A 27,733-nucleotide genomic window follows, 5' to 3' on the forward strand; every position below is an offset into this window, starting at 1 on the left:
AACTCCTGTGTGACAAAACCAAGGCATAGATGTCTGGAGACTTAGTTAAAAACATAGCTGAGCTTCCCTTGGAACAGGAGCCCAAACATGCTGCTGCAAGGGAAGAAAGCTTGTTGTTAGACACATTCCAGAGGCACCTCACAGCAGCTGGGGAAGACAAAAGCTGTGGTCACAGGGAGTGAGAAATTATGTCAAAGCTACAGGTGGTGCCCAATGCAGCAGAGACTGCATAGGACTGTCTAGAGACCATGTGAAGTATCTGTGTTCAGAAGGGCTCTTGGCAGGAGAGCACACGCTCACCCCACAAGGAAAATAAAGCAGCCCGGAGCAACCTCACTTTGTCACTGGATGAAGACAGCATGGGAATGCATACATGTGGAGCTCATAGCCAGAGGGAAATGCTGTATCCCAGATTTCTTGGATGGAACTGAAAAGGACTGATTTGGAAGAAGTTCAGAAAACAGTAAACACTGCAATGTGGGGAAGAGAGTGATACCGATGGAAGTGACAGAGCTTCAGAGTGTATAAAAACTGAGAAGCAACAGTTGTAAAACATGAGATGGAAACAGGCAGAGCATCAGGGGAAAGTTAATACCCTTATTTGAGACTGAGTTCGGGGACGTAGTGTTTCATATGTGAGTTACTTTAAATTTAGGGTTGCCTTCCTTTTTGATGAATACAGTACTAAGTTGGTTGTGCTGTACACAGAAAAGCACACAGTTGTGGCAAACACTGTCACTACCACAGCTCACACAGGAGGTGAACACAGCACTGTGAACGACTTAGGTTTAGTAAACACCAAACGACACTTTTACAGAAATATATCTGCCTTGGAAACACAAATACCTACTACTGCTAAACAACTTTCAAATCCCAGATTAGAAAACTAATTCTAAGAGGGTTTAATATTTCCACTATAAAAGCTCACGCCATGCAAATTAAGACAAGACACCAAACTAGCTTTCACACTGAACTAGGTGGCACTTGATTTATTTCAGCAACACACTTCTTTTGAATCTAGTATTTCCTCTCATGATCAGACTTTTTTGAAGAAAAATGCTTTAATATATTGCTAAAACATCCAAATGGGTTTTATCATACTTGCACAACAATTCTAATAAAAATAAATGCAAACTTACCCTGATTTTGCACTACCACATCAAATGGTAAAGAAAAGGAAAATAAAATAATGAAAGACAAACAGAAAACTAGGATTAAACTGAACTCAAAAAAACGGACAAATAATGTGTGCTGTAATTTAATTCTGTAACTATAAATAGGTTTTTGCTAGCAGACACTGAACCCTGCCCTCAGTCTGTTTGTGCACATGCAAGCAGAAATCAGAAAGATAAATGAGCAAATAGGGATTAGAGACAGCTATAAATAGAATGAACTGTCATTGTTCCAAGCATTCAGGTAGCTGGAATTTTTTTTGCTGAATACAAGGTTTCGTAAGCAAACCATCAGTCAGAATTTGTTTTAACCCACCCTCCTCCAGTATCAGATTGAAAAGCAATTTAGAGCAGCTTTACCACTTTTTTGTTTTGATAAGGAGCATCTCAAGAAGGCAGCAAGGAATCTTTGACCCCTTGTAGTAATATTGCTTCCCATGTTCAGAAAACCCCTCAGGATTCTGAACAGTTGCATGAAAGCATATTACTTGGATTTTTCAAAGGATAGACCTAGATTGCATTAATTTCACTGCATGGTAGAGAACAGAAGGTTCCCGGGAAACCTTAGAGCCCTTTCCAGTACCTAAAGGAGCTGTGAAAAGAGATGGAGAGGGGCTTTGGAAGAGCTATGGAATGCAATTCCAAACTAAAAGTTTTTATTTGTTTAAAAGAGACAGCTGCCTTTTAAGCCATCTGCAACATGCAGCCATAAATTATATTTTAAGTAATACCAGTAAATTTTTGAAAAGCAGAATGTTTACAAGAAAAGCCATGATTTATCTGCAACTGCACTTCTTGCATTTCTTAAAGCAAGACAATATGGATTGTTTCACTTAAGAATGAAACTTGTGGCTGGTATTGAGAAATACATATATTGCTCAAAGAACAGACCTTACCACTATTTATATATGACCAGACTAAAACTATTTATTCAGCCAAGATGTGGTATGACTTTAAAGCACTGTAGAAAAGGGAAAATACCAGATCATAATAATATATGATTGCCTTCAGAGCAGCAGTCTGAAGAAAAACAGCTGAGCCTTCCATTATCCAAATAAACCCACATTCCATTCTGACTTTTCAAACCAACACACTGCTGGTTTTCATTAGCAGCCACCAGGCATTATTCTTATTAGTTAATAGAATTTAGGTACTGCAAGAAATCCCTCTCAAAGGGAAAATTAGCACCCTTTCTTTTCAACATTTACTGTCTGTCTTCAGAAGGGAAGGGAAGTCTGATCTTCATTTTTTTGACAGCTGAACGGAACAGAAGCAGCAGAAGTTTGAGGTATATGGCTCAGCACTGGAGGAAAAAATGCAAGGAATGCCTGATACTACTTATATAAATATGAGTGTTTCCTGTATTATCATATAAGCATCAAGTCAAGATTTCCACCAGTAGCAGTATCTGTTTTTCACCTATGATTAGCCTTTGCTTCATCTGTTCCAAGTCTGGAAACAACAAAGCATGCAAACAGACACTCCAAAGGTGAGCAGTAAACTAAAGATTTTCTGGGACAGATGAAAAAAATTCTCATGACTCAGGAAAAGGTAACTCCATACAAAGTGCCATAAAAAATAGGAAAATAAAAAAAAGGAATATAAAAAGGAATAAAAAAATATATAAAGGAATAAAAAAATAAAAAAAAAGGAATAGTCACAATTGATTAAAAATAAAAAAATAAAGAAACCAGGGCTATACGCTGCAAGGAAAAAGATTTCAGCAGACAATCTTAAACAGAAGTGAAAAAATTAGTGAAGAGAGAAGCTGCCAGCAGCTGTAACACAAAGGGATGGAGAAACGAAACAGGGATAGCTATACACAGGGACACAGTTTTCTCATGCTTCCCTTCTGTCAATTCCTCCACACTCCGGAGCAAAGAACTGCCAAGGGCAACTTTGGGAAATTTCCTATTTGAATTAAAGGTACTTTTAATTTATTATATTTAATAATTCCCAAAGTAGGTATGAAATATAATAATTTAGGGAGAATCTGGTTGAGAGGCCACTTCTATCTCCAAATTTCTTTATTACAGTAGACCAACTGTAAGTTTTCTGCCTAAATTCTTTTCAAACTTACCATGACCTATGCTGCTATTAATGTTCTGGAAAAATAGTAAAAAAAATAAATTTACAGATGCTTCTTAGCCATAACACCATATTAGGAAAAAACACTCCAAAACCAAACAAAAAATAAAACCACAGCATTTTAAAACAAAGCAATACATGAATAACACAGGATTAAAAATGTTTTATAACTTACTTCTTCTGCATTTTCCTGTTTTTCTCTGCCTGACCTCCAAGTTTGCTGAGACCTAATGCATCCTGAGAGGAACCATCTGCTTCTCCCATGCCACCTACAAAAAACACCAAACTCAAGTCACTCCCAATTTTATCCTTTGCAGTATTACTGATCAGAACCAAACCCCCAAGGACATCTCTCTCACTGTGTAAGAAAAAGCAAACCAACCTTGTCCTAGAGATTCCTTGCTTCCTTGTCCAGGTCGTCCCTTTTCCTTCTTGCCAAACAGGCGGCCAATGGAGGATTTGATTCCCTTTTTTTTGGGGGCTTTGTGAAGGGAATCTTGGCTGCTGTTACTGCTACTAGGATTACTTGTTTGCCCATCTTGTGAACCTGTTGAACTGTACCAAAAAAGAGAGTCATAAAGGAGCCCATGTACAGCAAATGCACTAGAGACAAGTTCAGGGTTCTGTGCAAGTTAATCTAAGTTCAGAACTCACTAATGACATTTAAGTTCAGCTTTTATGAGTTACAAAATGTTGAATGCACAAGCTCCTGACAGGGGCAGACAGAGTTTGAAATACTTGAGTGGAATCCATCTCAGACACTTAGGTACTTTGAAAAGAGAATCTGTCAATCAAAGTGATGGCAATTTTGTGAGTTATTTCTCAATTTATAGTTAAATTACATCTTAAAGAGTTAAGAGTTACATTTTTCATATCCCAAGCATGGAGCAAACTTAATGCAGACTTTGAGTACCAAAAGAATTCCCATGAAGCCATTCTTAAGCATTAGCAGAATTTACATTCCTAATGTTTATGAAACACAGTCACCCATTCATGTGTTCACACTCCTGACTTTTGAGAAACACTTTAACACTCAGACTAAAATCCTACAGGCTGAACAGCTCTGCAGTTTGGGGTTTTATTCTGATGCTGTGGAACACTAAATACCTGGTAGTTCTGAGTGATTTCCAGCTACTTACTTCCTAATGTCCCTGATATCTTCGTGGCTCACTGTGTGCAGAGCTCCTTTCTGGACTCTGTCCAGACGCAAAGACCGAGGTGATGAAGGTGGTGATGTCTCACATTTTATGGTGGTTTTGTCGTCTCGTACCTCTTCCCTGGAAGCTGGAGACTGACGGAAAAGGAAGGAAAACTTCAGGGACAATACAAAAACACAAAGGCAATACCAACACTACACAAAATAGTGAAAGGAAATATCTTATTTCAGTGTTAAAGGATTACTCTTGCCCTTACCATTCTGTAGTTGCCTGTTTTTTGCTTGATTCCTTTCTGAATTTCTTATTACCTTCAGTGACAAACTACTAAATTCAGTGCTAGCTACTAAAATAATAAATTAGCACTTATCTTTTATTCATTTATAGGGCTATCTATAAGAACTAAAGTAACGCCTTCAGCACCATAAAATGAATATACCTGTCCCCAGTTTAACGAAGTGCAAAGACAAAATACTAAAGCCCTGTGGAAAGAATTATTAGCAAGATCATTGACTCTGCAAGGTCAGTTTCTACACACCTGTGTGCTACCAAAGTTTGAGTGAAGAAAGAACAACTTATTTGTGCGTACACTGACAGCTTTTAAAATTAATACTGAAGCACGAAGACTGCAAAGCAGTGGTTGCAAACAGAAAGCAGCACAACAGTCCTCCACACCAGCAAAAACAGGCAAACAAACACAAAAATCCACAAAACAAACCCACACTTAGGCTAAAATGATAAACCATAATCTTATTACAGAGCTACCCTGCTAATGCTTTATGCTCCTGTTATCCACTAATGAGTTTGGGGACAGGGAGGGAGATGAAGGGGCACACCATGAAATAAACTAAAGATTTTTACCTTTCTACGGTGTTTCCTTAAATCACTAGGCTGACAGATGCATGCAAAGAAAAGAAATTTGGAAAAGCTGTATTTATTGTAAACTGTAGCACAGACCTGAGACAACTAGTACAGACAAAATATCTTAGGGAGAATATAAACAACAATTACAACAATGGCACAGAGAGTTACTGGGTATGAAATACTTCTTAAATCACAGATTACTTAAATGCATCCCTGAAGTGAGAAAAAGGAAACAAAAAAATAAACACTTAGAGTTGGTTATCTACCAAAGTACCAGAGATGTTTGAGTGTACTGGGACCATTGGCAAATTAGCACAAAATATGTGCATCAAAAAAAAACCCAATAAAGTGCGTGGGGGTGCAAGGTGTCGCTTTGAAAAGGTGAGGACCTGCCTTGAACCTCCAGTTCAGCCACAGCAGCCTTAATAAATAATCTGCACTCCTCCCTCCTCACAACCCAGGGATTCCTGCAGCTGTTTCCTACACTGCACAAAAAGCAGCCAAGACTTAAGTAATGTCAGACTGCCAACAATAGCTCATTTCTATACAGTAACAGGATTCTGTTCTTTTTACAGCTTTCAAGTACTGGAATGTTTGAGCAGGAATTCACAACCGCTTTTATTTTATCCTTCCTCCACTGTACCTCACTCTCCAGGGAGTGCTCACCTCTGCCATTGAAGAGAGCAAGACTTACACAGACAGCTTATTCAGACTGATGCTGACAAAAGTTAAATTTAGATAATTTGTTTAATAGCTCTCATTATTTAAAATGGCTATAGCCAAAAATAAAGTTGGTCCCCTTTGAAGTGGGACAGGGGGGAGAGATGTAGTTTCCCTCCCACAAAGGATAACTTTTAATAGTTTTTGATTTAGAATACATGTAAATTTTGCAGCATTAATATGGAAGGTTTTGTTCAATCTGACTGTAGAGTACTACATGAATGAATCATAAGTTCAGTGAATTATAGAAGGGACCTTTAAAGATGATCTAGTCCCTGCTCAAGTTCTTGACAAAGCACTGCAGACTCATTTTACCATTACTGGATCTTTCATCCATTAAATCTGATGAGCATAAAAATGAAAATTGTTCACCACATGGAATGAACTGCCCACAAGGACTGCTCAAGAGAGCTGTAGGCTTCACCATTTATCATGCTGATGCTTTTTAATCATGAGGGGATTTCATCTGACTGAGCTGCATAACCACTGGCATTAAGCTAATTTGCCTACATGATCAAAAACTAATGCAACTCTCTATTAAAACATTGGAAGACACAGCAGAACTCAGTCTAATAATTCATGACAGCTCTTCCTAAAGTTTCTAGAAAGCTCCTGTTCTCTAATTCTTGATTTCAAGCTTTCATGAATCAGTTGCCAGGTACAAAACCCATCAAACAACTGCAAACACCACATCAAGTGACCTCTGTTAGGATCTAAATGCACTATTATGATCTGAAGTGAACTTAATTACAGTTCACATTTTTCCAGATACATCGGATTTCCGACAAGACATGTTCCCCTGATCTAGTTTTGGGGGAAAGAGCTACTTAAATTTGTATACAGTTTTCTGCATGCATCTTTAGCTTAACTAATTATTGTGAAATAGAAGATAGAACACTCCATAATCTGAATTTTGATAGCTCTGTTTTAGAAGACGACTGCTTGACCCTGGATATATAGCTAGAGCTAGTACAATGATTTTTATTTTAATTCAAAGAAGGCAAAATTATTCCCTTTTATGAAAATAATAGACTTTTTGGTATATGTACACATTAATTTTAAAAAAACAGCAAAATTACTTAGCTGAAATACTTGGTTTTAACTGTTCATTTTACTTAAATTTATGTAAAAATAAGAAAGGGGGAAATTTGTATCTTAATTTTACAGATATGTTTTGTATGCATAAAACAGCTCATAGAAGGATTAATCTTCCTCAGCAGTAATAGGAATGTCAAAAGAAGGAATTCTCTACTCACTGAATTCCTAAGACTAAACTACTTTATCACCTACTAGGTCTAACAGATACTTCTTTTACCTATCAGGCTTTAAATGCCTAAAACAGAACACTAGTACTCATTAATATTCAAACAGCAGTGATACTGTCCCAGTCTTCAAGATTAATATGCAAGTAACTTTTTAGCTGAGCGTTTAGTGGAATAGTGGACTGCTAAAAATAAAGTTTAAAGCAGAAGGAGAAAGTGGTTGAAAAGAAAACATTATTTCTTCTAGAAAGAGGAGTCTGAAGAAAGACCATAACAACAGAAGGAATAAATACTTAGGCATGAGATGTTGACCAAATAATAGACTTGAGCTCTGAACGTTTTTCCTAATCATTATGTATCTTACACTTTTTATAGAAGTTGAAAGGAAGCAGTAGAAAAACCTAGAGAAAGGAAAAATACAGCTGAGTAAGCAGGAGAGGAAGGGGCAACCCATTTCCTAGAGAAAAGGAACGCTCTCCCAAGGAAACTGCAGGCAGTGGATACCCACCAATGTCATGATGCCCAGCCTGTCCACTTCCCTGGCCGGGCTGTGTGGGATGCGCCGGGGTGTGGAGCGGCCGCTGCCGGGCGGGGAGGAGCCGGCCAGGGCCCCACCGTAGGCGGGGGGGATGGAGCCCAGCGAGCGGAACCGGCCGTGCGCCTCCAGGCTGCCGCTGCCCACACGGCTCTCAATCTCCTCCGCGCGCTGCTCCGTGTTCTCCTTCTCCTCCTGGATCAGTCTGAGGGAAAAAGAGGATCAGAGGAACGTGACATTCCAACAAGGACCATGCAAACAAAATGAGCCATTGAAAGAAGCAGCACTTAGGTGAAAAACATGGAAAAATTACCATTTTCCAACATATTTTTATCAAAATCTCCACGGCAGACAGGCCGTACCTGATCTCTTTGTTGATTGCATCCAACTGTTCCTGCAGCATTATGGCCAAAGTCTGAGCATCAGCCTGACCACTTGGTGACAGCAGATCAACTGAGCTGAAAATGGTCTCCCTGTCATCCTCCACGTCAGACACGTCCACATCACTCTCAAAGGCTTGTGCCACATTTGCCAAAACACTGGCTTGCTGGGCCCGCTCCCAATCCTGCTCATTCAGGGTCTGAACCTACAAGTATCCATTAAATTAAAAAATCCAAGCTCAAATGGGAAAAACATGGCATCTCTACTGCCTATCAAGATGTTCAAAGTAATTTGTATAAGTCCTCTTACATGCTGAACACATCCATTAAGACAGCAATGTTTAGAGAAATGTAAAAAAAAAAAAAAAAGCTGTAGTGTAGGAAACCTTAAATTTCATTTAACTGCAAGATGCAGAACAGGCTCATTGAATCAATTATAACACCACATATTTTGACTATACATGTTTTTAATTACAGTAGAATTTTGCTATCAATTCCATGGGAACTATGGAATCAGTTTTATGTAATGAGTACTCATGTGTCCTGAAAGGAAAGGGAAATTGATTGCAGAACAGCAACATGTTAGATTAGAGCACAGACACAAAATTAGGACTGCTTCAAGTTGCACTTTACAGGCTTTTTTTTAAAAAAAAGATTACATTAATAAGTAATTCAAAAACAGAACAACAACAACAAAAAAAATGAAAAAACAAACAAACAAAAAAACCCACCCAAAACCTAAAAATAAACCCAAACAAAACAAATTTGGAGTTCCAAACCATCATCTTGCAACTATTTGGTAACAATTAAAAGGACCAGCAGCTGTTCATGACTTGGTAACACATGATCTATAAAATCCAGGAGTTTGTTACCAGGTCCTCCCAATTCTAAAACCTCCTGCATGTGATTTGCTTCATGTACTGAACAAATCCCTCTGTTTTGCTGTCACAGTGTTATTTGTATTTTCCCTGCTTACCTTTGAAGGCTCGTCCCTGAGAGCAGCCAGACGCCCCTTCTGGGGCCGCCTCAGCACAGAGGAGGTGCTGTAGGAGTCTGTGTGAGTGTCCCCCACAGAGGAGGGTGGCACAGGGAATCTGAAATCTTGTCTGCTGCAACACAAAACAAACATTTCATCCTTACACAGGGAGAAAGAAACAAAGTCAACCAAAGGATTCCTCCTGTCCCACCACTGCCAGTTGTTTTTAAGCAGCATAAAAATTATTTTATATGATGTATAAAAATGAATATTATAGCTATGACTAAAGTATTTTTGTTTCTAATATACAAAATTATATTTAGTGTACTGACTTTAAAGGAAATAGGAAAAAATGAAACTACTGCTGGTACCTATGATGAAGTGATGTGGCTCTGAGCCTCACTTGGTCGTTTTCAGCCCTTAATGCATCAACATTTAATACAAGTTGATCCTAGAAAAACAATAGAAAAAACATATAATATACTTTTTTAAAAAAATAATATAAAATACAAATTTATAAACTAACATTTAGGTTTTTTAACCTCATTTCTCTGAAACTTGGAAATAACAGATCTTAAGCTATACCCTTTAACTATTTAAATATTGTTTTTGCTACACGCAGTATAGCACTGTCACCAAAGGGCATCCCAGAATAATTCTGTTGCATCTCCACCCTCACTCTCGTAATAACATGTATTTTTAAAACAGCTATTAGTTCACATGCTACTAAGTTTATTATAATTAACTGATGATAAGGAACAAGAAGGTTTGTTCAAGCTCTCTGCATAAAAGGATCTAAAAGCATTTGCTTTTAACATGGACATTTTTACATGCTCTAGAAACTCTGAATTTAACAGCAGAGAAATACAATAAATAAGAAAACAACAAAAGCCTAAATAAAATAAAAAGTGGCTGATAATGAACATCTGTAAGGAGGGACCTTTTCATTTCCAGGACAAGCAGAACACCAGGCAGCTGCTATTGCAAAGGAGCAGCCAAATCTAATAAATATTCCTCCCTCCGCTCCCCAGTCCTTAAAACTTAAAAAAAATGTTAGCAGTTGCAGAAGCATTTTGTGATATTCAATGCTTTGAGAAAACCTTATGGAAAAATGCCCAACATTAAAAGTATTTCTCATTTGGTTTTGGTGTTCAAGGTCACAGGTACAACAGTATGAAAATTCTACATGTCTCCAAACTTTGGCCAATTGCCAACCCATCCAGGCACTTCACATATTCAAAAGAGTGTTAAGTCTTGGACTAAAAGGTTATGAATTACCTCTAAAATACTCCTAAAACTGTGGCACACAATACCATAAAATAAGCAATAACAGCTCCTTTCTCTTAAACAGAGCAGGAAATGTTAAGTTTTATGGGGAATTAAAATCTGTTCCTGCTATGTAGCAATGCAGCAACTAAGTCCCAAGATAACGTTTCAGAAATGCAGTCTACCTTTTCATGCTGAAGTTCTTCTATTTGTTTCTTTGCATTTTCAATTTCTCGAAGAAGTGAATTCTGAAATTAAAGGCATCACAACTTAAGTCACTCATTAGTTTTACACTTTTAAAACCATAACCATAATGAGTATCAAAAAAAAATGCAGTCAACATTACACAAATACATCTTAAATTATAGATCTTTGATTGCTTCCATCATTTCACTTTGATTATAGTTGAAGATTTATCCTTCCAGGTATACAGCCCTCTAACTAATGAATTTAGTAATAGTACTAGTTCCATAAATCTTTAATAGCAGCAGCAGCCTTTTAAAGCTCCATTTGACAGTCTAACTAGTAAAAAAAGGGAAAATTATGCAATAATTCAAAGTAATTCAAGAAAGACCACATGATCAGAACAAAGTCTCAAAATGTTACCTGCATGTTTCTTCCCAACTTAGCATGAAAGAATGAGCTGGAAGCCTCAACAAGAACATTGTTCTAGAAGCTGTTAACTACAGTAAAGGACAAGTAGATTTTCCTCATTATTTGCAAATGTAGTTATGGTTTGGAAGATAAGAGAGAGTCAGGGTCAACCCTCAGACACCACCTATTCAAGCATTATGCTTGAATGCAAGAGGAAGCAAACATTCAGGAAGAGTCTGGAAACACCATGTGTTCCAAAGCATTTTATTGCTTTTCCTCAAACATTTCCCCAGATGGTCATTTCACCCTCTAGTAAAAGAAACCAAATATATTTTAATCCAAGACCAAGCCATTCAAAGTCAGCATCAAACAAAGTGCCACTTCAGAAGACATTGCTTTGCGGGATGCACAGTAAGGGACCTAACTTCAAGATGTGCATGGAAGAATAATCGATAAGGACCTAGATCCACAAGCAGAAGGGAAGAAAGGAGTAAAAGGTGTGTTAGGAGAGATGAACCAAGTGCAGGAGAAAGCTCCAAGATGTGCACTGACAATGCAGGAACAGCCCATCTACACTCATATGACGAGTCTCAAAATGAATGACCTGAGAAGAAAAGCAAATTGCAGGAATCCCACAATGACTCAGGGGAACTGGTACAGCCAAAAGCAGTGGGAAACAAAGGAAACTCAACTGGAAAGGTTCAAAGTTCCAGTGCTTTAGGCTTCCTGTATTACTATTTATGCCATCTGCACCAGTCAAGTGAAAAAAGGATAAAGCTTAAAAGCTGCCTACTCAACACCACAGTGCAGTGCCAAGGACAACCTCAAAAATTATTTTAGAAGCATATTTTCAAAATCCACACTAAAAAGGAGGCTTAGCAGCAACTACTTATTAATAAGGGTTTTGTGTTTATTTGCTGAAGTTACAGACACATTGCAAAAGGCACAAATCATTACAGAATTACACACTCATTACTGGAATGTGACTTGTTACCTTATCTTCCAAGGCAGCCATCCTCTCCTTGAGATGAAGTTGGAGCCTTTCATTGGATTCAGATAGGAGCTTATCAACAGTTTCTGACAAACGTTTATTATGCTCTTCATTCATCTTCTCTCTCTGTCTAGCCTGAGATACAAAGAAACTACTGAAAAAATTTCAGATTTGCAATATCTTTAATAATTTCCAGGTGAAGAACGCAGCAAGCTTTCTTTAATCCAAATGCATTTTCTTTAATAGCAGTATTTTTCCACAGGGGAACACTGCATGTGCCTCCAGTGTTCTGTAAAGACAATCTAAGGGACACTTCAGTCTTTAATATGTGATCCAAGATCAGAAGTTTAAAAATCTAAGCCTACATTAGAAACATTTTTAAAAGGAACAATTCAGAATTGATTCCATTATTTATAACCCAGAAACCAATTTTTCCATAGTAATTTAATTCAGCAAGTTTCTTCAGACTTTCACTGAACACTTTCAGCACATTTTCCTTGAGATTTAAGGTTAGCCACAGCACAGTGACTCACTATCAGACAGCCTAAACTCTGGTTTTATTTTAAAGCTGAGAAATAAAGAGGATTAGGTTCTTTCTTTCAGCGTTTTGTCTTTGTCAAAATGAAGTGCAGTACCCTTTGCAGTTCTTGATTCTTCTCTTCAAGCTGTGCTTCCATCTGTCTCAGTCGCTCCTCGATATTGCCGTGTCTCTCCTCAGCCTGTCAATTTGAGAGCAAAATTAGAATTTGGGTGGGTTTTTTTAGGCTTCAAAAGCACAGAAACACCGAGGCACAGGAATATTTCTAACATGCTTCGCACAACTGCCATTTATGGTAAAGGACAACGCAGAACAGATGCTTTTCTGTCACCAAAAGGACCTTGCAAAAGTTCAGATGGAAGTTGCAAAATGATGAAACCTCTCACTTCTAAGTACCATGAATCAACTACTATTTGCAAACAAACTTGCAACAGCAAAGTTCATTCATATCCCCCAGAAACAAAACCAAAAAATAAATAAAATTAGAGACTGAGTGCACTTCCAGCTCCTCCTCACTAGCCTGAACAATGGGACCCCATGTTAGTAATCATGGCAAAGCAGAAAGCAGCAAGCAGAGACAAGGACTAAGATACAAATTCTACCTTCCTAAGCTTGGTGGCAAGTTCCAAAACTTTAGCATCTTTAGCAGCAGAGCTCCCAGGAGACAAAAGTTCAGACTACAGAGCCAGTTAGGGACAGGAAAGATAACAGGGAAAGAAATGAAACTAAGGCTTTGAAAGAAAACATGCACACATGAAAGAAAACATGCCTTGAAAAGGCTCGTTTGTAGTTAACTGAATATAATTCTTCAGATTTCATTACACCATTTGCAGCCCTCTAAAAATCTTGATATTTGGTAGTACCACAACTTCCCTTACTCCCCACTTGCTTCACTTAACTAGCAGTGGAAGAAATTTAGGTTTCCCTTTCGGAAGTTCATGTTTAGAAGACTTTATGCCTATTATTGAATAATTTTAATAAAAAGCACCAAAATAATAATTCAGAGAGATACTTTTATGATGTAGAAGAGTTAGCAGAAAACTCGTTTGAGTTCCAAAGAGCAGAAACTAAAAAAAGAGATTTAAAAAAAAAAAAAAAAAAAGGTGTCTCCAAAAAGATGAATGGAAAAAAAGTAGGAAATAAACATTTTCTGAATTATTTGTAGAAAAACAAATGTAAGCAAACCAACACTAGGAACAAATTTCCTGCAGTGGGACACCAATGGAGGAGGGAGTCTGGAGGACACTGTGCCACCACCTCACCTTTGTTAGTGCTGCAACTCTCTGTGCCAGCTCAGCCTCCACCTCTGGCAAAGTCTCAGCTTTTCTCAGGGTCTGCTGCAGCTTTTGCTCAGCCAGTTCCAGTCGCTCTTGCAGTTGCCTGTTCTTATCTTCACTCTGCACAGGGTTATGACCAGCAAGTGTTGAGGGTTAAAGAAGTGATTGGTTAGAAAGTGGTTGGCTAAACAACCATTTCTGGCTTATTAAGTTGGACTATTTCATGTCAAGCACCTGTCAAACCTTCTCACTAAGGCAATAGCCTTAAAAATCACTACACACTATGCAAATCTTAAAAGTCTAGCTCAGAATGAGTAATTCTCACCCACAAAACTAAAGCTGCTTGGATACACATACAGCAACTTAAAAATCCACAATAGGGATAACATCCCTGCTGCCCCAAGATGAAGTGCACTAAATTTCTCAAAATCATTTCCCCTTCCCAGTAAAGATGTCTCATTTTTATTCCCTGGGTAAAAATCTCTACAATGATCAACTCCAGCTCCTGAAAAACAATCACTAATAACAGCACATTACAGCTGATATTTATCTTCCTAAAAGTGCTTCAGCACAGCATGAACATTAATTATCTCTATTAGCTTTATGCTGAGCAAAATGTACTTCATCTCATTTGAAACCACAACCTGTCGGTGCATGGAGTCTTTAGTGGCAATTTCATTTTCAAGTTTATCATTGAGGTCATGCACGGATGTAGCTTCACGTTGTGCAGCGAGGTAGCGTTTCTCCAGAGTGGTGATTCTCTCCTCCATGTCCTCCTTCTGGGCCAGAGTCTGTGCAAGACACAGGACAGAAGCCAGAATGTGAGAAATAATTATTCAGTGATCAAAGAAAAATTTTTTAAAATTAGGTTATTTTTCTCTGTAGAAAATGAAGTAGAAAGAAATGGCTTTTTAAAACAGTGAATGATTAAAAACCACTGGCCTTTATTACCTTATACCACAGATCTGCTACTTTCCAATAGTGCACACACAGCAAATATTGGCTTACTGGGGATGGTCAGAGAGTGTTCTGGGATTTAACTAAGCTCCCTTTCCATCTAATAAGGATATGTGGGACCCTAGAGATTAGGGATTCAACAGTGACAGGAACTCTCAACCACACCACTGAAATTAAAGGGATTCCTCAACCAAGTGCATCTTTTAAAACAGGAAGCATAAGTAATGAGCTGAGCATGTATGACAAGATCAAGCATCCCTTCCAGAATAAGCTGAAGTTGGCAATGCTAAATCTCCAGTCTATTAATGAAATATCTAGTTAATCAAAGATTTATCTTAAAGACAAATTTTCTTAAGTGACTGGTCTTTTAAATAAAAACAGATGCCCATCATGTCCTAAAAAAACATTTTCTTCTCATCTATCAAACCAAAGACTTCCAAAAACAAAGATTCAACTGAGCACGAGTAAGACTAAAATTTCATAAAGTAATGGCATTTTTGACTTCCCAAATCCTGACAGTTCCTTCCTCACCTCTCGTACATCCCTCTGTAACTTTGTGTTCATTTCTTCAGATTTTATTAAGTCTTTCCTTGCTGTGTCTAGATCTTCTTCCAGCTCTGTTACTCTGCTGGACAAAGCAGTGAGGCGTTCTTTCATTTGTGTCTGCTCTTTGTTTTGCTTATCTATGATGTCTTGGAGTTCAATCACTTTAGCAAGGTTTTCATCATGGCATAATGAACCATCAGAGGATCTCTATTAAATAGGGAAAAAAATGCGTATTAGCATGATGCAAATAAAAACCAAATTGTTATTCACCTGTAAACATCCCTCCCCAAAGATAATTTTATTATTGGATAGACTGCAAAAGCTGAAATTTTGATAACTAAGACTTTTTAGTTAGATGATCACTTGTTGCCACTGGATACAAATAGATCACACGGACACAGCTTGAGGTGTAGTGAAAGGAAGAGAGAGTTTATTTTTCCTCCCAGGATTTATAGGTTTCTGACCAGGGCCAGGGATTGGATGGTCAGGATAACACTTCTCACTGCACTGGCCATGAGAGATGCCCATCACAAGATGTGTAATAGAAAGAATGTACACATATCTATGTTTACAGTTACTGTCCTGGGAAAGTCTTTCGAAAACTATGTCAGCAAGCTCAGAAGCTGAGTTTTCAGGGCAACAATCACTCAAAAATATTTTATTATGGTTTAAAATTAAAATGTTATAGTTAATGATTAAAAACCAGATGTCAGCTAAGCAAAGTAAATAGCTGTACCTTCCCATTTGTAGTTGGTGTATTTTCTTGTTCATGATTTATATCCAGCATCCCATCTGGAAGTGTTTTCTTCTGATTATTTTGCTCTTTCAGAATCATTAACTAAAAGAAAAGTTTACAGACACATGTTTCAAGTCAATTCCTTTCTCACTAATAATACAAGGAACAGCTGCAAGAACAAAGGAGCAAAACAATTACTGATTCTACTGCCAGGTATGTATTAATAAAATCTGGCACAGCCACTCAAATACCTTATGCCACTGTAAACCCTTATTTTAAAGGCACAGGAACTGTTTTTTTGGTTTGGTTGGATTTTGGAGGGGCAGAGAGGGTGTCAGGAGGTGGAGGTTTGTTTTTTTCTTCTCCTGCTCTTTCAAAGCAGCCAAGTTAAAAATTAACAATTATTCAATTTGGCAAGAAATCAAAAGGAAGACGTGAAAGTGGAATTAATTAATTAGTCTGTACAAATATTGGCTGAAACACCCACACATGAAGCCTTCTTTTAAGACAGAAACTTACCTCTTTATGTGTAGTACCTAGTTCTTCTTCCAATAAGCTACATCTTTCAAGTGCTACTCGTAATCTCTCCCTTACCTGAAACAGTAATTTCAAATTATTTGAAATCATGCAAATCAAAAACAAATCAATTTCAATTGCTGCCATGCCTTTAGAGATAACAAAATTACACTTCCATTACACTTAGAAACCTCCTTAATCTGGAGTCAGTACTATTTACAACACACACTACCAAAAAAATAGACAAGTAATGTGTATCTTATAATCTAGCTTTTCCTTTTTTGTCATAAGCATCACAATCTGTACGTTTAAGCATTAAAGAATTAAACATACCCAGAATTTGCTTGTCCTTCTGCAAGGCACAGACTGTGTTTGCTTTTGCTCATTTACAACACAGAAGAATAGGTAAAATTCCATTTAAAATCATTTGCCAGATTTTATGTAAAAGGGTCACAAAGTCAGGTAAACTGCAAGCTGGCAACAAGATTCACAATGAACTTTAGGAGTTGCATATGCTGCTGCTAATATCAGGCACAGCTGAAGGGAGGAGTTTTTTTAATTCAGATTTCTATCCTCCTCTTCTCTCTAGTCCATTTCTTGTATTAGATAATCAAAAGGATAAATCCTGATGTTGTACAGGTAAGCATCTGTATGCATTCCTACAGAAAATATATTGCTCCTGAACCATGCTGAGTTTATATTAACACAGTTAATGAAGTGCTTGACTAAACCATAGCACCTTGCTTTAGTTAAGTGCAGCATCTTAATTCAGGAGAGTAGTTATTAATGTAGTTACACTGCAGAGATTTGTACAACTTCAGCACAAAAACTGCCTGGCCCACTCAAAGCAAAGAGGATGGGAAGATACTAGGTATAATACTTCATTACCTTTTCATCAAGGGCTTTGTGGTGCTCAAATAAAGATTTTAGTGCTTTGAGAACTTCTACTTCACTAGAAACTCCTGCTGGAGACTGAGCTTGCCTCTTCACAACAGTCATCCTGAGGGATCGCTCATGCCTGGAGACAAGACACTCCAAATGTTCCAGTAATAGCTAAAGCAAAAGAAAAAGAAAAATAAAAAATTATCAATGTTTATTCCTATTATCTACAGCTGCAGAAAACTTTGCCTCCTAGAACATCAGGTTACAGATCTAAACTTCAAGCATAAGGACTTGTTTTCAACATTTCAGCTTATTAGTAGTGTAAGCTGCTCAAACAGATCACCACAACCTGCCCACTCTGCTCCTCTGATCCCAGAGCTGCAGGATTACAAAACTTTAACAAGAAATCTGGATAGCAGATAGCAGTGCAGTCTTACAAGCTTTTCCTGATTCTGCACAGCAGCATTTGGAGCTGTGCACAAGCTGTCAAACCCTCTCAATCAACACACACACATTTGCACTTCTACGGGGATTCATGTACAAAGATCAAGGAAAAAAATACTTTTAGCTTTTCAAATTGTTTTCCTCCCTGTAGCTGGATGCTTTAACAACGGTAAGCTTGGAGAAGACAAGGAACTGACCCTCGTATTATTTCTTTCTGCTTTCAGCTCAGCAATTTCTTCTTCCCTTTCAAGCAGCTGCTCCCTGCATACATTCAGCTCTTTGGTGAGCGCTGCAAATTCCTGGAACAAACCAGACAGAATTATAAGCACATCAAGTATCACGACACAGTGGATTCATATGAACACCTGATAGTTCCTTGAAGCATTAATTTCAGACGTGCAAAGCCAATATAACTGTATAGTCATGCTAATCAAACACTTAAAACCTTTATGCTGCCAACTTTAAAGACAAAAGATGTTTGACCAAGACTTTCAAAACTTGTTTGTGTCTCAAGGTAATGAGTTGGGGTTTCCCTGGTAAGGGAAAGTAATATTTGTAACACACTTCGTTGCCGTTTCGAGTTGTTAGCTTTGTGTGTTTCGGTTTGTTGGGTTTTTCTAACAACCGCTGAGGAACACAGGAAAAAACAGAGTGCTAAGCATAGCAAAATAAGGAAACCAACAAACATGATAAATTTCAAGTCAGTATTTAATTGTGAGCAATAATGCATAATCCTGACATGTACCAGAATACAGCTAAATACAGGAATTTCATTCATGCCTTCCTCCCAGTCTCACAAAAGGGAATGAAGCAGCCCTTTCCCTACAGTCCTGCTAGAAATCTCTGAGGACTAGAATCAGAATTTTCTGAAAGCTGAGCCTGGGGGCTCAAGCCCTTACAAGGCTCACCCTTCAAATTCAATAAAGATTTCACCAAACAAAACCCAACCAAAGTGATATAGTGCAGAGTGAAGTGTCATCTGGGAACAGGAATGGAGCTAACTCACATCACTTACTGCATGCTTATTAATGCAGTGAACACAGCCAATATGAAAGAATATCCTCCTACAGTTTGGGGTTTCTGTTAGGAAATGATTGTACTAACATCTGCAAGAGCTACTGCAGCCTAAACCATTTCCCCTCCCTATTAACAGCCTCACTAAAAATACTTAATATTAAAGACATTTAAATGTTCTGTCAACTCAGGGAGCATACCCTGAATAGAACGAAAGGTACAACTATACACCACATTTAGAAGCAAACACAAAGCATAACTTTATCTACTCTGGCAAAATTTAAATTCTAATCTGAACCACACTGAAAATGAGAATTGACAGTATGAATGTGAACAAGCCCATCCTTTAGAAAAGAGCCTTGCAAGAATGCAACCCTCAGGTCTTGTCTATGCAACTTAAAATGTGAAAATAAATATGCCTCAGTCACTACAGTGGCCAGTGAACGCGTCGGAAACACATGGATAAGAAAACATCGAAATTCTAGTAAATAACACTCCTTTCTGTTGTCCAAAATAAGGAAAATATTCATTAAAAAGAATCTTGCCTAATAAACAATGTATTTGTACAGCTGAACTGGTGATTAGCAGGACAAGGTGAACACAAATAGCCAGCTAAGTGGAGACACAATTGCTGCTTCTCTACTTTTTCCAAACTCTGCAAGATCCACTGCTTATCAGTCAGCTGCATATCAAGTGAAAGCTTAAGATGGAGCTGTTTTGCAGCAAAATTCAAAGTGACAGAATGCACATGCTTAAAAACAAAAGGCCACATCAATCAATTAATTATACTAAGCACATCTGCAAATTCAAACACACAGCTAAAATAAGCAGGCACAGCTCAAAAGACACTGCAATTTCCAATATTCATTTGGTAAACTTTATTCCAAAATATACACATGACTGAAAACACAAAAAAAATATGTTGTAAAATATACATCTGGAGTGAACTCCTCTGGAATTACTAACATATCAGACTTTTAAAAGTTGCAGTGAACAAGACAGCACCACCACCATCTGATGCAGAATCCATCCCTACAATCCCTCTTCCTAAATCAAAACCAACTCAATGGATAAAAGTTTCAGTCCCCTTGCTAAATCAGCAAAAAACTGCAAAACATCTTAATATATTTATTCTTAATTCATCTTAATTTATTTTCCCTTCTCAACTGCTAAATTATTTTATTTCTCTAACACAATAATTACATTCATATATTTCACTGCAGTCTTTCATTTGCATTAAAAAAAAAAAAAATGGCCTATTATTTTCAAAATGGCCAGGAAATACTTCTGAAACAACCTGGTCTGTAAATACAGCTACCAGAATTTTTACACACATAAAACAAATTACAAAAGGGTCCTTAGTGCAAGGTAATCCAAGAGGAAAACTTACTTCATGCTTCACTGGAGCTGACAGAAATATTGACTCTGCTAAGAGCTTTCCCAGCAGAATGCTCCTTCAGATCTAAGCTTTTCCTGCACCTTCAACATCCCACCGGTGGGAGCTTCCAGGACTCCCAGTGAATTGGCAGCATGCTCCCCTTTTGCTCTCACATGAACTCAGGTAAACCAGAAACCGAAGCTGTCATTTTTCACTGGCAGTCCCTGTTTATCTTTACAGATTAGATAATTATGTACTACTGAGAAGAGCTTGGTATGAACTTACTTTCTTGGTGTGTTTCTCCTTCCAAATTAATAATAATATGAGTATTTTTAAAAACCTTAAAAATTACAACATCAACATTTAGAAACATCAATATTGCCCAATTCTCCGGATGACGCTGGCCTGACATGGGAAGTTTTCCATTGTCCCAGCCTCTATCTCAAGTCTTGAGAACAGGACGCAGAGCACAGCAAGGACTACCAGACTCTGTCCCATCATCCTTCTTCAACTTCAAATCACTACATAGCATCAATATATATCTTTTTATCTGTATGAGTGTCCCCATGTGAAAACCAGCTGTATATTTGAAAGGAAGGTTATTCACGCTTCAGATGATTTTAGGACAAAGAGTTGCAGTCCACTGTATATTCCTTTGTAAATTTAAATTGTAGGACAAATAGATCCCAATTGTGACATGAACCATCACACTGTCACATGACCCAGAACAAGAGTGCACACAGGAATTTATACTGCTGCTGCATAAACACTGACAGGGATTGCTGGCATTGCATAACACCTCCATTGCTGTTTGTTTTGACAAAATAGAGTTGCTTCGAGTCCCATGAGCTGCCTAAGAAAGAACATTTGAACGTCCTTAGTTTCAGTTGACACTGCCAAAAGACTTGTCCTTTCTAGTTTTAATACTTACCTTCAGTGGGAGAAAATTTGTGATTTCATTAAGTAGTTCAAAAGCAGAGAAACTATTTGCAGTTTTATAATCGCAAAAAATTTGGAGTTGTCTCATAATTTTTTCCTTGGCATTAGATGAATGTAAAAAGAATTAAAAGAAAAAGGAAAGAATCCTGTGAAACTTTCCCACTTGTCCACAAAGCCGTGTTACTTTTCTGTAATTAAGAAGACTGAGAGCAACAGAATGAAGTTCTGCTCTGTTTCTGGCTGCCATCAAAATAATAAATACACAGCACTGGGGACTGACAAGAATGAAACTCACAAAAAGCACTTCAGAGCACTCACATGAATTGGTGGGAGAGTGCTGAATTTACCAGGGAAATATTCCCTGCTAGAACATTCTGGCAAACACCCATACTCTACACTTAACTGAAATGCTTACTGAAGAAAGTAACTTTCTGACCCAACTGAATCATTCCAAACACGTCACTCTTGCTGCCAGAAATAAATATTCTCAACCAAAAGCCACATTGAGCAAGTAAGTTGGTTCAGTAATACATTTTCTGGGCTTTTTTTTGTTCCCAAGCTCCAGGATTTTTTTAAAGCAATAGCATTTCTTCTACTTCAACCTTCAGAGCTGACCTTCAATCTTCAGTATTTAGACGCCACAATATAAACATTCTTCTAAAGCTGGATCCATTAGTGCTGAGCTGACACACTTGGGAACTTCCACGATCTCAATCCAGGAACATTCCAGCTTTCAGGGAACAGGTTTCCTTCATGTTCATTATAAACATAACTCATAGGTCTCGCAGACAGCACATCACAGACCAATAAATGTTACACGACAGGAAAATAGTATTTAACCCAGGGGGAAGCACTTGAAAGAAACAGAGGTAGTTCCTGAAAGACTGTTAATATAAGTTGTGTATTAGGGATGCTCTACAAATAACTAAATTTATTTGGAATTTGACCAAGCAAAAAAACCCCAAAAAAACCTTATTCCACAAGAAAATACAATGTCACTTGAATGCACAAGTAATCATGAATTACAAGCAACCACACAGCCAGAAAATTTATGTAAATTATGAAAATACATGTAATTTAAAAAGAGAAACATTTTAAATTCATCAAATACTATTAAAGTAAGTAGTAACTTCAGGCAATAGAAAGATGAAGTTGTGACTGCTGCATCTTTAGGAACATCTGACTGAAATACATGATTGGAATTTATCTTTTAATCTCCAAGTGATATTTTGGTTTACTGTTATCATTCTGGTCTGTAGACTGAATATCAAGCAAGCCACTCACAAATCTGAGCAGCTGAAGAGAGCAGGAAAAGAACAACTGGGAAAAGTGCAGGACATCAGGGGTGAAAACCAATGGGATTTGAGATCAGTTTCTATCAAGATGTTTGTACTACATATAAACCACAATTATTCCAAAGGATGACTGTGTGGAAATGGTGAATATACAGTCTAAAACAAAACAAGCAAAGAAAAATTAAATAACTAGGCTTATTTCTCGGGTATTTCACAGTCAATTCACTTTAAACCTAAGTGGTTTAGGTAGCACACGGTGACCAAGAGCCCAAACACATTTGAAAGTTCCTAGCAAGCAAATTTTCACACCTATTAAGTCATAGGTTTGTTTTGGGATTCTTTAGGCTAAGAATCAGAACTTTGAAATTATGAAACAGTTCAAGGTATCAAGAGTTAGAACTGAGGAGAACTGACTTGTTTTCACCATTAAATCCAGCCTTGGAAAAAAAACCTAGTTATACACCACATATTATGCTCTGCCTGTTCCATGTAGGAAAACACGTTGCTCTCAACCTTTCCATATCTCTGACATGTGCTAATGGGAAAGAGAAAAATCAGCCTAGAGTGTGCAAATAAAGATATTTTCCTTTTTATCTCATGAAAATAATTTCCAGTAAGTATCAAGCAGCCTGAATTGACTAACCTAGAAACATAAAACTTATTTCAAACATTAACAGAATCAATTCTATGAAACAAGTTTATCTTTTGTTCGCTAAACCCCCAGAACTTAAAACAGAGTGTAGGAGAATATTTCAAGTAATACTAAAACATGGATACGTCAAATTCTTGTGTTTTGGAACACTGAAAGGCTTTTCATGCTCAAAGTAGCTGTTTTTCCAAGTGGAGCTAACTACCCACCAGAGTGAGAACACACTGGAGCTCATTATATAATTAGTGTATTGGCCTCCTTTCCTATTTCCTATTCTGTGTATGCATAAGATGTTTTATAACTCAAAAGACAAACACCAAAACTGAGTTGTCAAAAAAAATTCTCCCCTTCCAAATAGGGGCACTGAGCTATAGAAAAGGTTTAATACCACCTTTGGTTAACTCTCAAAAATCCATAAATTTTTTCTTTGAAAAAAAAATTTTTTTTTCCTCCTTTATCAAAAACTGTAATACTGCATGAAAACACTCAAGTGAAATTGTTGACAGCTGCCAGCCAGTGATCAATACAAAACCTGAGTCTCTTCTTATTCCAGTCCTCTTTTTTAGCAGCTCTCCTTCAAGTGTCCCTCTTGGACTGACCTATCTAGGCTCTGTCATTAACGCTGCTCAATCCTAAACAGGCAATTAAGTTTTAACGTGTTTACAGTTGCATAATGTTATTGCTCTGGAATGAAACTCTCGCTGTTCCCTGTCCACTTTGGAGCTGGAAACAGAATCAACTGCCTGGCACTTGACAAGCCAAGAGCCAAAGGACTCCTCGCTCACAGCCAGCAGGTACCAAACGTATGCAAAAAGCACAACAGAAAAGCGTATAGCAAGCCCAAGTCTCCATGGCAATAAGTAGGTTCCCAGTTACCATCCTGAGTGAGTTGCCTGAATTTATGCACAGTGTTCCCTGAGCCTGAACTACAAAGCACAAAATCCAGACTTCAGCGCTGGGAGCTTCCAGAAGCACAAGGAGACATAAATGGAGAAAGGTAGAATTTGGCAGCTTGGCAAAAGGAATGTGGGAGCAGAAGGAAAAGAGAGGTAGAAACATGTCAGCTCCACGTTCTCCTCCCTGTAACTGCCCTTCCCCAATCCAACACATTTCGGACGTGTCCTATGTGGGGTGCAGGGGGTAAAATACCCGTACCCAAACCTGGATCCAGCCTCTTGCTCCTCTGACAATGAGAGGTTTTCCTTTCACCACACGAATCTGAGACGTCACACACACAGCAGCAAAGTCTGGAGCAGGAGCCTCCAAACCCTTGTGCACAGTGCACTGGAATAATTTACTACAGCCTGTCCAAAGTTGGACTACCAGAACCCTTACTGCCTGGCCTCCTGCATCCAATTTTCCCTAAATGCAGCAGAACAGTGCTGTTATGTACACAACGACAGGGGCAAAGCCTTGTGCAAAACCAGATCTTTGTGCATCACTGGAGAGCCAGTGCTCCCTGATCACACACTGCTTTGGACTGAAGGGACACAGGGCAACCTCCCAGGCTCCGCCGTTACACCCAGACCTCCATCCATCCAGCACAGGGAACACAAGTCACACGTGTGACAACACATGGTCCCTACAAGCCTGTTTGCCGCTCATGTGCTGCAAGGCAAAACCAAGTCACAGCTGCATCATGCAACTGCTCTGTAGTCTGAGAAACTAAGCAAAGGGAACATGAAGTTGTTTAAACAAGTCAGGAAACCTCATCCAGTCACTCCTATTAAAACCTGCAGTTTGCTCTGCCTCTTCGGTAGAGTAACCAGCCTTGGGATCATCAAAACATTCAGAATCTGTAATTTCAGAATCAAATATTTTATTAACCTTTTCACCAGCCCTGACAAATCAACACAGCTTGTTCAAAGCAGGGTAGATCGAACAGGGTGATCAATTTACCCAAAGCAGACACAACCCGTTTTTATGCCAGCCTTTTAAATCCCTTTTAAAGCTACAGGTGCATATCAAATCAACCAGTGAAAAACTCTACCAAAGCACCTGGCTTTCTCCCCAGGGTTTTCTCCAAATACTCAATTGAGGGGGCAAACAGTGCAAGTTAGCAGAACGCACAGAGGATTAACAAGACATGAACATACTGAGCACTAACTTGAAATACCAGTTTTAAGTTATTTTCTTCAGTTGTCTTTGTAAAAATACTTATGAAATTTTGCCTCTATTCAGGCAACACCATGGATCTTCTGAGTAAGGAAGTTCAAAACCTGAAGCATTACAACAGCATGCACAGGAAATGCAGAAGCAGCCTTCAGACTTGCCTGAAACTTGGCATCTATTCATATGCAACGGTAGCAGAAAACCTTCTAATCACTTCACTGTGGTATGGCTACGCAAAGAGTTCCACCTTGGCTGCTCCTCAGTGTACAGGAATAGGCCCCCTGAAAGGGCCGAGAAGGCACAGAAGTATTCAGAACCGTACCGAACTTGTTTTCCTTGAAAAAAATGTCCAAATCAGCTAAAATATGCATCAGGAAAACTTTAGTCATCGTTGAAAAACAGGCTTTTCAACTTGGGATGGCTGCTTTTTGCAGAGCAGTAATTGCTGAGAACAGTTGATAACAAAGTAATTCTTTCCAATACCATACCACTCCAACCCTCAAGATTCCAGAATAACAGCTTAATTTAATGCAGAATAAGGCTACAATACTTGGGGAAGTTAGAAAAATAGGCACCTCTCAGTGACACTCTGAATCAGTGAATTCTAAGGGGTTTCACAATCCAAGTTACCACATTGCTGCATCCCCAGCCTAGTCTATTTTGATTAGGAACTAATACAGTAAAGCAGCAGCACAAATTAGGTGTAGCTTTAGGCATCTCCATTTTTGGAGTTTATGTCAGTGAAGAAACCTACCCACACCCATACCAATCATGGCAAAAGGAGAATATACTTGTACTTAATTAAAGAGCAAGAATCTTGCATTACCAGTTTGACAAGATACAGGACAAAACCACTCCATCTTTAATATGACAGTAGAGGGATTTCACTGAAGTTTCTCCTCACACAAAGCTGGTCAAGATTTCTTGGGATTCCATGCTGGATGGAACAGCTTGCAATCCTCCTTGGGGATGCCAAACTGTAGAACTGCAAGATATACTAAGAAGATTTAAGAAGCTCTGTAATTTTCCTGGGACCCCCATTCCGCAAACTAAACAGCTGCAGCAAGATCTTTTAAGTTGCTAACAACACTGAATTGTAAGCTTACTTGGACTAGAAGAAAATATTTTTCTGCGCATTAACTCCAAACATACTGCACTCACTATAAACAGCACAATTCTGGCTCAGCTGGCATTAAATATTAAATTCCTATGACTCTTATGAATTAAAAAATTATTTAACCCTACATACTACATTCTAGTCATACTACATGAGTAATACTGCACAGTTTTTTACAAACAGACCCAGGACAAGACCTATCATGCACAATTATTTCAGTGACAAGATACTCCTGCTTGCAAAAACTGTGAGCAGAAGCTGAGGCCCTGCCCTATTCTAATCATTCATCTTGGCCTCTGGTTGCCAGCTTTCATTCTGTGGCTAGCAGCTGAAAAGTACATTTTTCACACTTTGTTAAGAGGGAATGCTTGGGAATATCTGAATAAGGCTGGCCAAGCCACCCTCATTAAACAAGCACCAGCATGTACTTCCCCCACAGTGCTCTCCTATTATATACATGTATTTATTATTTTTGCCAAGTGATGAACACTTCAGTCTTATAATTTCAAACTTGTTTAAGCAAGTAATACTCACTGAGGACAGATACATGCCTTCAGCAGGAAATTCGACTTACCGGCTCTTCACATTTTGTTTTTTCCTACTTCTCTGTACTCTGTCACCCTAGTTTACAGGCTGAGTGGATTTATTGGGCAAGCTGAAGCTAAATATGTCCAAATCTGTGACATTCTGAATAAATTCTACTAGACCATTCCATGAAAAAGTTGCTCCATTTTAGCAAATACTCCAAAACAAAGAAATTCCAAAGTCCACACATAAAAAGCACAGTCACAGGTCCTACAACAAACATGTCTGCTATCTAAACACAGAAAAAAACAGGAAAAAATCAGCAACATATACTGAACATTGAAGAGCTGTTTTAGGGGGTGGGTTAAAGCTTCTTTTTAAAGTTCAAAGTAATTTTTTTGTCTACCACAAAAAAAAATCCATAATGAACAGTTCTAAACTTGATGACTACCAGAACCCAGACAGCAGAAGGAAACCAGGGAGATGAGCAAAGCTATAACGCAAAGGAATAAAATATCAATCAATAAGTAATAAATTAAAAATAAATTAACTAATAAAAGACAGGGGCAGGCTGTCAATATGGTGTTTACCTCTAATAAATGCTGAAGTGAAAGACAGTTGCTGGGGAACCTGTGAAACTCCTATCCACACTGGACTAAAACCAAGGGAAAGAATGCAACAGGGAAGCCCTGCAGCCTCCTACTCTATTCAGACAAAAGAAATGCTTGGCCCATTTCTCCTCCTCTCCTTTCCAATACTTAATCTTTTATAATCATTGTACAAAAATCAGGAGAGGCTTATACTAG

The 27,733-nt window shown here is 38.2% G+C and overlaps 1 protein-coding gene across 7 annotated transcripts in view; it reads right to left on the reverse strand.

Annotated features, from left to right (window-relative positions):
- Positions 1 to 27,733, reverse strand: part of PPFIA1 (PPFI scaffold protein A1) — a 51,937-nt gene that overhangs the window by 13,081 nt on the left and 11,123 nt on the right. For 6 of the 7 annotated variants that reach the window (XM_088057223.1, XM_005531780.3, XM_088057222.1 and 3 more), the window contains exons 3-19: positions 18,096 to 18,197; positions 17,461 to 17,625; positions 16,576 to 16,650; positions 16,057 to 16,158; positions 15,306 to 15,527; positions 14,462 to 14,608; positions 13,803 to 13,937; positions 12,638 to 12,721; positions 12,006 to 12,137; positions 10,603 to 10,665; positions 9,523 to 9,602; positions 9,152 to 9,284; positions 8,158 to 8,381; positions 7,769 to 8,000; positions 4,400 to 4,551; positions 3,643 to 3,815; positions 3,436 to 3,529 (exon numbers count right to left, since the gene is read on the reverse strand). In XM_088057223.1, the coding sequence (XP_087913349.1) occupies positions 3,436 to 3,529; positions 3,643 to 3,815; positions 4,400 to 4,551; positions 7,769 to 8,000; positions 8,158 to 8,381; positions 9,152 to 9,284; positions 9,523 to 9,602; positions 10,603 to 10,665; positions 12,006 to 12,137; positions 12,638 to 12,721; positions 13,803 to 13,937; positions 14,462 to 14,608; positions 15,306 to 15,527; positions 16,057 to 16,158; positions 16,576 to 16,650; positions 17,461 to 17,625; positions 18,096 to 18,197 (2,315 nt within the window). The remainder of the gene's footprint in view (positions 1 to 3,435; positions 3,530 to 3,642; positions 3,816 to 4,399; positions 4,552 to 7,768; positions 8,001 to 8,157; positions 8,382 to 9,151; positions 9,285 to 9,522; positions 9,603 to 10,602; positions 10,666 to 12,005; positions 12,138 to 12,637; positions 12,722 to 13,802; positions 13,938 to 14,461; positions 14,609 to 15,305; positions 15,528 to 16,056; positions 16,159 to 16,575; positions 16,651 to 17,460; positions 17,626 to 18,095; positions 18,198 to 27,733) is intronic. The other variant, XM_088057221.1, reaches the window with a different exon arrangement.

This window comes from Pseudopodoces humilis, chromosome 7 (assembly GCF_049639895.1).
Source record: "Pseudopodoces humilis isolate 2021_Gansu_Grassland_sample_001 chromosome 7, ASM4963989v1, whole genome shotgun sequence".
NCBI classification, from domain to species: Eukaryota; Metazoa; Chordata; class Aves; order Passeriformes; family Paridae; genus Pseudopodoces; species Pseudopodoces humilis.